The sequence below is a fragment of the Plasmodium gaboni genome, chromosome 7 (assembly GCF_001602025.1).
Source record: "Plasmodium gaboni strain SY75 chromosome 7, whole genome shotgun sequence".
NCBI lineage: Eukaryota > Apicomplexa > Aconoidasida > Haemosporida > Plasmodiidae > Plasmodium > Plasmodium gaboni.
The window spans coordinates 388998-399991 of NC_031487.1; the positions used below are offsets into that span (position 1 = coordinate 388998).

The 10994-nt window shown below is 17.0% G+C and overlaps 3 protein-coding genes and 1 pseudogene across 3 annotated transcripts, besides 1 other annotated feature; all 4 read left to right on the forward strand.

Moving 5' to 3' along the window:
- Window positions 1-85: 85 nt before the first annotated feature.
- On the forward strand, window positions 86-382 carry PGSY75_0713300 (EMP1-like protein, putative; annotated as a pseudogene; the record flags this gene model as incomplete).
- Window positions 86-382: a sequence feature.
- A 1980-nt stretch (window positions 383-2362) lies between these two features.
- On the forward strand, window positions 2363-3700 carry PGSY75_0713400 (putative serpentine receptor; the record flags this gene model as incomplete). The annotated part of the gene is made up of 2 exons (XM_018784978.1): window positions 2363-2465; window positions 2730-3700. 2 exons carry the CDS (start codon window positions 2363-2365, stop codon window positions 3698-3700), a joined length of 1074 nt encoding a protein of 357 aa, XP_018642479.1.
- Window positions 3701-4209: 509 nt separating this feature from the next.
- PGSY75_0713500 (hypothetical protein) lies at window positions 4210-7095 on the forward strand (the record flags this gene model as incomplete). The annotated part of the gene is made up of 1 exon (XM_018784979.1): window positions 4210-7095. One exon carries the CDS (start codon window positions 4210-4212, stop codon window positions 7093-7095), a length of 2886 nt encoding a protein of 961 aa, XP_018642480.1.
- A 573-nt stretch (window positions 7096-7668) lies between these two features.
- PGSY75_0713600 (putative mitochondrial ribosomal protein S5 precursor) lies at window positions 7669-10554 on the forward strand (the record flags this gene model as incomplete). Its single annotated transcript, XM_018784980.1, has 2 exons — window positions 7669-9718; window positions 9869-10554. 2 exons carry the CDS (start codon window positions 7669-7671, stop codon window positions 10552-10554), a joined length of 2736 nt encoding a protein of 911 aa, XP_018642481.1.
- Window positions 10555-10994: the final 440 nt, after the last annotated feature.

Below are 10994 nucleotides of genomic sequence, written 5' to 3' on the forward strand. Positions count from 1 at the left end.
TGAGAAATGGAATAACAAAGAGGAAATGTTAACAAATTTAATAAATGAATGGAAAAGCTATGAAAAAAAAAATATTTCCCATATAATGAGTGACCAATTACCAGATTCTATGGATACTACCAAGTTATATACTAATGTTTCTATGAAAATAAACGTGAATGGGATTAATTCTACTCACGAGAATGCAAATCAATATATTGAAGATGCTCCCAATATGAATAACTTAGATAATATTGAAAAAAATGTAGACGAAAGATATGTAAATGATATAGATGATTCTTTTTTTGATGAACATAAGAATTCACAAAATATGATGAGATCATCTATTAATAAAAATTCGAAGGATGTTTCTTTTACTTTATCAAATACTTTTGATATATAAAAAATTTACAAGTATAATGATACAAAATTGTATATATATATATATATATATATATATATATATATATATATATGTAATATTAATTAATAACATTTATTTTTATGTAGATTGCCCTCGATATTAATATATTTTCTTATGTATTTTAAAAAATAATTTTATATAAATATATCTGATTACAATTACTTTATCAAATACTTTTGATATATAAAAAATTTACAAGTATAATGATACAAAATTGTATATATATATGTAATATTAATTAATAACATTTATTTTTATCTAAACTGCCCTCGATATTAATATATTTTCTTATGTATTTTAAAAAATAATTTTATATAAATATATCTGATTACAAATTATACTTTGTATTAATATATATCTTAAAAATAAATAAATATATATGTATATAAAGAAAAGATAACTTATTTACAATAAGAACGATTAATTTAAATAATGATATAAAAATATAATTTTTAATATAAATGAATTAAAGTTGTATTTATAATTAATACAATAAACATTTGAAAATATTTTTTTTACGTTAAAGGATTATTTTACTTTATTTTTTAAAAATAAATATTAAAAATAAAAATTATTCTATAATAACATTATTTTATCTTGACCATTACTTAATAAGTAAAAGTAAACAAATAATATATATTATATATACATATATATTGCAACTATGTTATAAACTAATAAATTTAATTTTAAAATTTATTGTTTGATTTAATATATTTATAAATTAAATATATTTTTATTTTCATATTGTATATATATATAAACCTTAAATTTGATGTAAATTGTTCAAATGATAAGATTAATTCTTTTGATGAATAATAAAAATTTAATTTATCTAATATTACACATAATACATTAATTCTTCATAAAAAAAAAAAAAAAAAATACATATAAAATATATATTCAATTAATTATTAATTTTAAAATATGTTCATACTTCAACTTGTTTTTATATTATTAAATAAATTAAAAGTAAAATCCTTTGTTCATTTTCAAAATATTAACTTTTAACATTCTTTTACTTTTTAAGGTAAAAATAATGTTAAGAAAGAATTGGTTTTCTTATTCCTTCTTATAGATTTTTATTAAAAATAACAAAATCTATATAATATATTTATAATAGAATAAAGACGATTTTCATTCTTAAATACATAATAATAATAATAATGTAATATATATAAAAAATATATACATGTATATATTAAATATATAAAAATTATATAATTATAATTTATTTTCTATTTATAAAATATTATTTATAAGAATGAAATAAAATGGAAAAGAATATTAAACTTTAAAAAATATATATATTTAAATATTATAGTATATATATATAATTTAATTATAACATTAATAAAGAAATAAAATAATTTTTAATATATATATAATATACTATACATATATATTTATAATTATATATATTTTTTTTCTCTCAAATACATATATAATATAATATATATTACATTTATATACATGCCTTGAACAAATTTTTTTAAAAAGGTTTCAAAAAAAAAAAAAAAAAATTGAACAAATTTTTTTAAAAAGGTTTCAAAAAAAAAAAAAAAAAAAAAATTTTAAATAAGCAATTTTTGAATTTTAATTTTTTTGTCATTTAATTTGTTCCAATTTTTATTTATTTTTATTATTTCATAATTTAAGGAAGAAAAAAAAGAAAAGAAAAAGTATATCTTTATAAAAATATATTACATATATAATATTTTTTTTTTTTTTTTTTTTTCTTTACATATAATATAATATATATTATTATATATATATTTTTTATAATTAATATATTTTGTTTTTTTATTTATATTATGAATTAAATTATTGATTAATTTTTATCTGTTTGAAGAACTATATAAAGTTCTAATTAAATATTTTAAATACAAATTTGTGCCAAAAAAAAAAAAAAAAAATAATAATAAATAATAATAAATAAAATATATAAATACATATGTTATGGCTAAAAGGCACAAATTAAAGATTACAATTTTGTCAATTTTTTTTTTTGTGACATTTACGGGGATTCATACCGTTTTCACAGCATTCAATAGAAAAGATTGTAAGCTCAAATATATGTATATATATATATATATATATATATATAATATATGTATTAAATTTAAGATGAAAAATATTGAAATTAAGATATATAATAACATTTCTATGTTTAATACATTATTATGTATTATATATAAGTTTTAGTGTCCTTGACATTTTTTTCCATCCCTAATATTATTTTGAACTCATATTATATTATATTATATTATATCATATTATATTATATTATATTATATCATATCATATCATATTATTTTCTTTGCAGGGTTAAAGTTTTATACTAGTTGCTTTGGTACGGGAGAAGTAAAATGGGAACTGCTAGCCTTGTTAACAGTTGTGAATATGCTTCTTTTATTATTAAACGTGAATTACAAAGAGAATATAAACCATTTAAATAATAAGAAGAGTGAGACAAGTGATATAAATGATGATTTAATAAATGTTGATATGCATGAATTTAGTAATAATGAAAAAGATGAAAGTAGTGATGAGAATGAGAAAGAGAAGAAATATAATAAATTAAAAATAAGATATTTATATAATGTTAGTAATTCTATTATTTGTTATTATAGTTTATGGATTTTATGTTATTATTTAATATACTTTTTATGTTTTTTAAGTTTTTTATATGGTATAAGAATATTCAATAATAATGTAATAAATATATATACCTTGAGGACATGTAAAATTGATAAATTAACAAATTATATATTATCAGAAAATACATTTATTAGTTTATATTGGACTATTATAAATTTTAATGTTTTTATGAGTAAATACACAGATTCCTTTTATATAGTTAATTATTTTAAATTAAATTTTGAATTTAGTAATAGGAAGAAAAAAACACTTTTCATTCTTAATTATATGTATCAATTATTATTATTATCTTATACTATATATAAAAATATTACTTTATATACTAAAGGAGAATATAATTTAAATCAGATCATTTGTGCTCTTATATTTTTATGCCTAATATTATATACCATTTTAGAAATTACTTATGTGTTAGAAATTAATAGACCATGTTATAATGTACAGACCAAATTACCTTTTCATTATGTATGGGCAATTATTTATTTATTTATTATTTTCACATCATCAGTTATTTTTTATTTTTCCGTTTTTAGTTATTCTATAAAAGACCAATTTGTGAATTTCCAAATTGCCTTGTGGCTTTTTTTTATCTCACTAACATATATAAAAAAAAATCAGTTATTCATCAAAATATGACACATATATATATATATATATATATATATATATATATATATTATATATATGTATGTATTTTTATTTTTTTATTTCATTTTAATTTTTTTTTTTTTTTTTTTTTTTCAAGTGTATTAAAAGACTATAAATAAAAAAATAAAAATAAATGAAAAAAAAGACAAGATGGAATACATATATATATACATATATATATGTATAATATTTGACAAACGTTATATTATTGGAGAACACCTAAGCAAATAAAAATGTGTAATATAAATATTAAATATATTTATATATATTACCAATTTATTATTTCATTTTTAACGCGGTGAGTAAAATGCATATTTATAGGTAAATGCAAAATAAATACTCCTTAACATATTAAAATTGATAAATATATACAAATGCATCCCTAAAAAAAAAAAATATAATATATATATATTAACAATTAAATTGTAAATATTACTTTTCAAAAAGTACATATGAATAAATCGTCTTTATATAAAAAAAAATAAAATAACACAAAAATGGAGGGACCTATCTATGATGAGAATGATATGTGTATATTATCATGTGCTTTCCTTATTTACAATTTTGAATATAACAATTTTGAAATAAAAGAGAAATCAGAAATTGTTAAACAAACTAATAAGAAAATTAATAAATATGGAAACTTTATATTACTTAGTAATTATAAATATGTAAATAATTTTTCTTATACAACAAATATATTACATTACTTTTATAAAATAACGGAACATTATATTTTTAAATATGTAAATAGTATCATCATTGATTCCTTATTTTTTTTTAAATGTATAAATGAAATAAAATATAAATCTACTGATGATTTCGAAAAAGAAAAAATGAAAGAAAATTGTTATATTATACATGATGAAGACAATAAAAGGCATATTTGTCATGACAACTATCTTTTTGACTATAATACTTTACACAATTATGTGGAACAATTTAAGAAAATAAAAGGAAAAAAAAAAAAGCAAAAGGAAAAATCTATAAATAAAAATATAAAAATAGAAGATGATAAGAAGGTGGTATTTACAAATTATGGTAATAAAATAAATATTAATCATACTAATAATAATAATAATAATAATAACAATTTGAATGATAAGTCTTATATGAAGAATAAAAATATAAATAATTTTGAACCCATAGTAGCATTTAAAAAATCATTTTTATATAAAATATGTCAAGTTAATGATAATTTACATAATAAGAAAAATCGAATGATTTATCTGACCAAAATATTTCGAAAAATTATTACTAGGAAAAAGATAAGAGAATTCATTTGTGAAAATGAGAAAAAAAAAAAGAAGAAATATTTACAATTTTTTTTACATTTATCTTTAGGAATTTTTATATACATTTATATATACAAATATATAAAACAAAATTATAAAAGTATTGAGCTTTTTATTTTTTTAAATAACTTAAAAAAAATCAAACAATTATATATGGATCAAATTCCACATATAGACAATGGAACCATATTGAATTTTATTAAGCACATAAAGTTTATAAATATTAAAATGTTTCAGTATATATATATATCATTTTTTGTTAATATATACAAGTTTGTTAATTTTATATATCACTTGGCAATGTTGTCTCTATATAATTACTTTAAATATTATTATGAATGTGATAAGGATTTATATGACAAAAATAAAAAAGATATAAATATATTTAATATTAATAGTGTAAATGATCATTCGTTAGACAACAATCATAATGACAAGAAAGAAGATAATCATGAATATGTAAAAGAAGATAGTGAACATATATTCTATTCAAATAATAATTTATCCAGTTTTGAAAATCAAAATATTAAATACCATTCTTTAGTCATTAATACTGAATATAAGAAACATTTAATATTCGACTGTTATATATACATTTTTATTTTTTTCAAATATATAAAACATTTAAGAAATACTATGAAATACAAAATTGAAAAAATACAAAATAATATTAAAAAGATAATACACTTATTTATCAACATATATAATATAAATAAAATGGAAATAAATAAAAATAAATGTAATGTCTCTAAAAAGGTAAATATATCAAATTCTCACGATTTTATAAATAAAGATGAAAATTTAAACAAAAATATAAATGTAAATGTAAAAATAAATGACATGTGTGATAACGTATCATTTAATGATCATTTATATAATATATATTCCAACTACACCCATTTATCTAAAAAGTACAAAAATTGCATAAAAATAAATTACGAAATTATAAAATTAATTCATTTGTTCCATTTGTTATTAAAACATTTTTATAATTATTTTCCAATATTGAAAATTACGAATAACCAAAGAGACAATCTTATTATTTATAATTATTATGACAAATTATATATCTATCCAAATGAAAATAATAATAATAATAAACAAAAAGTTTTAAAAAAAATGGAAAATCAAACAAATGATGTCTTAAAAAATAAGGAAGAAAAAATGAACAATTTTAATGTATTTAAAAATGTGAATGAATATGGATTGGATTTTTTTTATTTCAGTGAAACAAAAAATGATGAAAATGGAAGAACCATTCATAGTTTAGTAGAATCAACAAAAATGGAAAACTTTGATGATATTTTATTAAATGAAAATGAAACAGAATTATCTTCATATAATTTGTCAGAAAATCATATGGCACATGACCCTTTTTTAGAAGAGGAAAAAGATCAATTTAATTCTGTTCATTTTTTAAATTCAGAAAAATTATTTTTATATCTTATTAACAATAAATTGGATGACATTTTAATTAATGTTAATATGTATAATTTTTCAAACGAAAATGGGACAATAAAATATACACCTATAAATGGATATAATATTCTTGTTCCTAAAGATCAAAACAGTATGAATAATGTGGTATTACAAAATAGAAATGACAAATGTTGTATTATATATCAACGTAGTGATGTTTTAAAGTGTTTGAAAAGTCAAACGAGTGTTTATAACAGAATTGAAGAAATATTAAATAAATTAATTAATAATAATATTATATTAAATCAATTGAATTCTAATATTACTACTGAAAATTATGTAAGTCATTTAAATAAATACAATAAAAACATTTTGGAAATATACGATGATCATATTTTTGATATGTACTATAAAATACCAAAAGAAAAATCAATAGAAAGTGAAGAATCAATAAAAAATAAAAAGTTACTACAAGTTAAGATATTCTTAGATTATGAAAAGTTATATAACAAAAAAACAGTGGAAACACAAACAATAGAATCCTTTTTCAAAAAAGATAAATCTATACAAATTATGAAGGATAAAGAAATTTCTACAATAACACAACAATATAGTCAAACACAAAAAGTAACAAATACAATGTTTTATTTGAAAGATATATATGATTAGAATGATACATTTATGATTAAAATTGTGAAATATTAATATATCAGCAAAAAAAAAAAATTATTTTTTTAATGATGTAAAATAATATTAAATATTAAATATTAAATATTGAAATATAAATATATATATATATATATATATATTTTTTTTTTTTTACACATTTATTGAAATACGATTTATTTATATAGGAATGTTTTTATCATTTTATTATATATATATATATTTTTTTTTTTTTTTATGAATAAAATATATATTTATGTATTTATTTATTTATTTATATTTATTCCCATTTTAAAAATAAAATATATTAACCTTTTCAAAATAAAAAATACATAATTATATTTTTTTTATTGGCTTCTTATGAAATGGTTAATAATATAAAAATTTGATTCAATTAAAAATGAACTTTTTTTTTTTTTGGTTTTTGTTTTTACACTTAAATAATAAAATGGCATAAATGTAATATAATATATATATATATATATATAATAAGCTCTATTTTCATTGTTTAAAAATAAATGAAAAGAATATAAGAATTTTTACATATATATTTTATATATATATATTTTTTTTTTAATGATGAAAATAATTATGTTCAAGAAAAGGGTTCCATGTAAATTCCAGATGTGGAATTTTCGTAATATTCATAATAGCCACTTAAATAAAACTCTAAAGAATAGATATGCTGATGAAAAGATGAGAGATAAATATTTAGATAATATATATAACAATGAAATTAATATTAATACTATCAATAAAAATATAAAACATAAAAAAATTGATTATCTCAGACAATTAATTTATGACGAAGCAGATGGTAATGACTATTTCTTAAGTGACAACATTTTAGAAGAAATACAAAAAAAAAAAAAAAAAAATAATGTTAATTTGAATAATGAAGAAAAAAAGCAAGATGATAATTTAAAATATGCAAATAATAATATTGATAATGAAAATAGAAAAGAAGAAATGTGTGAATCAAAATATAAGCAAGCTATTAGAATATATAATTTATTAAAATTAAATGATAAAACGAATATATTTGATGAAGATGTGTTTATGAATATAGATAGTAAAATGAATCATGATTTATATGAATTTTCTCAGAAATATATTTTAAACAAGGACATTTTAGAAGGTACTAGCACTTCATCATTAGGAATTAATAAAAGTGGTATAATACAAAATAATGATAATATAAATATTAATACTAATAGTAATAATAATAAAAGAAATTATTACTTTGAATCTTCTGCGGAAATTAAAAGAGATGATTACAACATAAAGGATAAAATCCAGAATGATCAAACTAATAATAATATAAATGGTGATACAAATGATGTTACAAATGATGATACAAATTTAAATGTGAACAAATCTTTTAACGATAATTTAATAAACAATATTTCTGAAGAATGTAATTATGATAAAAATAAAAATTGTAATAACAACTTTATGAATATTACAAATATGAACTTACCCATTTTTAATCCGAATAGTTTTTGTTTAGCTGTTGAAAATTTAACAAACGAAATATGCGAAGATTTGATATTTTTGTTTGGGGACATATTAGAAGAAAAAGAAATACCTAAAAAAGGAGAATGTGATCGATTGTATAAATTTGTTAATTCTTTAAGTAATTTTTTTTGTTTAGAGAAAAATGAAGCAGATGTTGAACGATGGATAAATGATGTATATGAAAAGATAAAAAAATACTTACCATATAATCTAAGAAATTTAAATACTAAATATGTAGAAGAATGGTTAAAAGGTCATATAGAACGAGTGTTATATAATCAAAAGTATAAAAATAAAACATTATATAAAGAAAAATATTATAATATTGGTAATGATTTTAAATATGATAATTTACAAATAAATAATGATAATATAATGGAAGATATGAAAATAGAATTTTCAACAAATAAATTAACCTTATATTTTAAATCTATTATTCAATTTTTTTTAGGAAAAAAAAATATAAATAAAGATTTAGAAGAACAAATAAATATGATGTTTATAAATCTAAAAAAAATAGGTTTAGACAATTGGCTACAAATGGATATAAATGATTTTGAAAAATATTTATTAAGAAATAATAATAATAATAACAATTTGATTGAAATAACAGATAATGATAAATATGTTTCTTATTTAATGTTAAAATGTGCTAGTAGAAATATAACTGATTTCTATTTTTATGAAGAATTTTCACCATTTTATTTATTTCATGAACAACCAAAAAATTCAATTGAAGATAAAATTAATACAATACAACAAAATAAACATATATCAGATGAACAATTAAAAAATATTATTTATAACAATAATTCTTCAGTAACTATAATAAATAATAATAAAAGTAGTAATACATATAATGATATGGATATAGATCTTTTTTTACAAAAGGAAAAAAATTATCATATGAATAGATCTGTAATTACATATACATATAATGAAAGTACAAATACATATAATTACAAATATAAGCAAATACCAAATACTATATATGATCAAAATACTAATAAATATATAAGGGAAAAGGATACCATTGACCCTATGCTAAAACTGAACGAAATGCGATCATCCATATTGGAGGTAAAGCGTATGATGAGCATGACCAAAGGTAAAAATATAAAATAAAATAAATATTAAATATATATATATATATATATTTATTTATTTATTTATTTTTTCATATATATTTTCTTTCATTTATCTTTTATTTCATATAACATATTATTATACATCAAAAAAAAAATTATTCTTTTTACAGATGGACGGGTTTACTACATACGAATTGTTATCATTATAGGAAATGGGAAAGGTGTTTATGGATATGGTGTAGGATTTGGAAAAAATATAAAAGAAGCACGAAATAGTGCTCTACTAAATTCTATTAGTAATTTAGATTTTATCGATTTCAATTATAAAAATTGTATACTGAATTTTCCTGTAAGTGGACAAGAATATTCTTCACATGTGAAAATTATACCAAGACCATTAGGAAAAGGTTTAAAAATCAATAGAAAATATTTACCTTTAGCATATATTCTAGGATTAGATAATGTCAAAATATCTTTTAGTGGATCCAATAAATGGATGAGCAGAATTAAAGCATTAAAAAGATGTTTAAATAAAATCGTATCTATTAAAACCTTATGTAAAATGACGGGAAAGAAATATGTTTGTCATTTTGCACCTCATTATTATACGAGCCATTGGCCAGATTATTGGTTTAAAAATATTCTAAAAGAATATAAATATAAAATTCAAAAAATACAAAAAAAAAGAACCATGGTATGTAGAAAAAATTTCAGATCCAATATATCCAAAATACCAGAAGAAGTTGTACCAGATTTTACACCTTATACTTGGAAAACACCTATACAAAAATTTGTAGAGTCTCAAAAATTAAAAAAATATGTAGATAATAATATTTATCGTACAAATGTTTTTTAAAACAAAATTTATTTCTAAGTTAATAATTTTTATGTCTCATTAATTCTTAATTAATTAATTAATTATTTTTATTATTTTTTTTTTTTGTATCTACATTTTGCTTCATTTCAATAATCTTCTCATTATTTAACAATTTGTTTTTAATTTTGAAAATTATATAAATTTTTTCTTTTTTTATTATTTTCGAATATATTTATAATTTTTTTTTAATGAATTAGAATAGACAAAAAAAAAAAAAAAAAAAAAAAAAAAAAAAAAAAAAAAAATTAAAAAAAAAAAAAAAAAAAAAAATATAAAAAAAAAAATATATAAAAATAAAAAAATAATATATAAAAAAATAAAAAATATTAAAAAAATTTTTATTTTAATATTTTTATATTTATATATATATATATTTTTTTACAAATATAAAAAACTTTATATATTAAAAAAAAAAAAAA